This window comes from Penaeus monodon, chromosome 33, assembly GCF_015228065.2.
Source record: "Penaeus monodon isolate SGIC_2016 chromosome 33, NSTDA_Pmon_1, whole genome shotgun sequence".
NCBI classification, from domain to species: Eukaryota; Metazoa; Arthropoda; class Malacostraca; order Decapoda; family Penaeidae; genus Penaeus; species Penaeus monodon.
In genome coordinates, this window is record NC_051418.1 from 11,350,611 (window position 1) to 11,351,146 (window position 536).

Sequence of the window (536 nt, forward strand, 5' to 3'; positions counted from 1 at the left end):
AATGAGAGATACTTGTGATGTATGATGTTAATTTTCTTGTTGATAATTGCTGGTTAATTATTATCAGTCAAGTTCCTTATTTTCTTTTTATAAGGATTATTAGTATTTAGTTATAAATTGATTTTAATAACTCATATTAATACCTTAAGTTGCTTTTAATGATTACTAGCTAATTACCTTTATTAAAAGGGAAAAATTATAAAAGTTTTTTTAAAAATTTTTAAATTTCCCCCAAAATTTTTCGGGATAAAAAAGGGGGGGGGGAAAAAAGAAGGGGGGATATAAACCTATTACTCCTGTGGTAATTAGACTCACCATGCTAGTAATAGTTCTTGATCACCGGTTGCTTAGCGTTTGCTCACTGCCCGTCCATCTCCTCTCCTTACAGCATCCACAAGTACATCTCCATCACTAAGCCGTTCTCGAGGTCGGTGACGCCCAGGAAAATCGTCCTTATGATCGTAGTCGCTTGGGCGTGGACCATTTTCTTCAACCTGACGCCCACGCCCATCATCGGCCTCACGGAGACAGGTAAA

General features: G+C 37.1%; 1 protein-coding gene across 2 annotated transcripts in view; it reads left to right on the top strand.

Annotated features, from left to right (window-relative positions):
* Positions 1-536, top strand: part of LOC119594032 (tachykinin-like peptides receptor 86C) — a 47,984-nt gene that overhangs the window by 38,219 nt on the left and 9,229 nt on the right. For both annotated transcript variants that reach the window (XM_037943060.1, XM_037943061.1), the window contains exon 3: positions 389-531. In XM_037943060.1, coding sequence (XP_037798988.1) covers positions 389-531 — 143 coding nt within the window. The remainder of the gene's footprint in view (positions 1-388; positions 532-536) is intronic.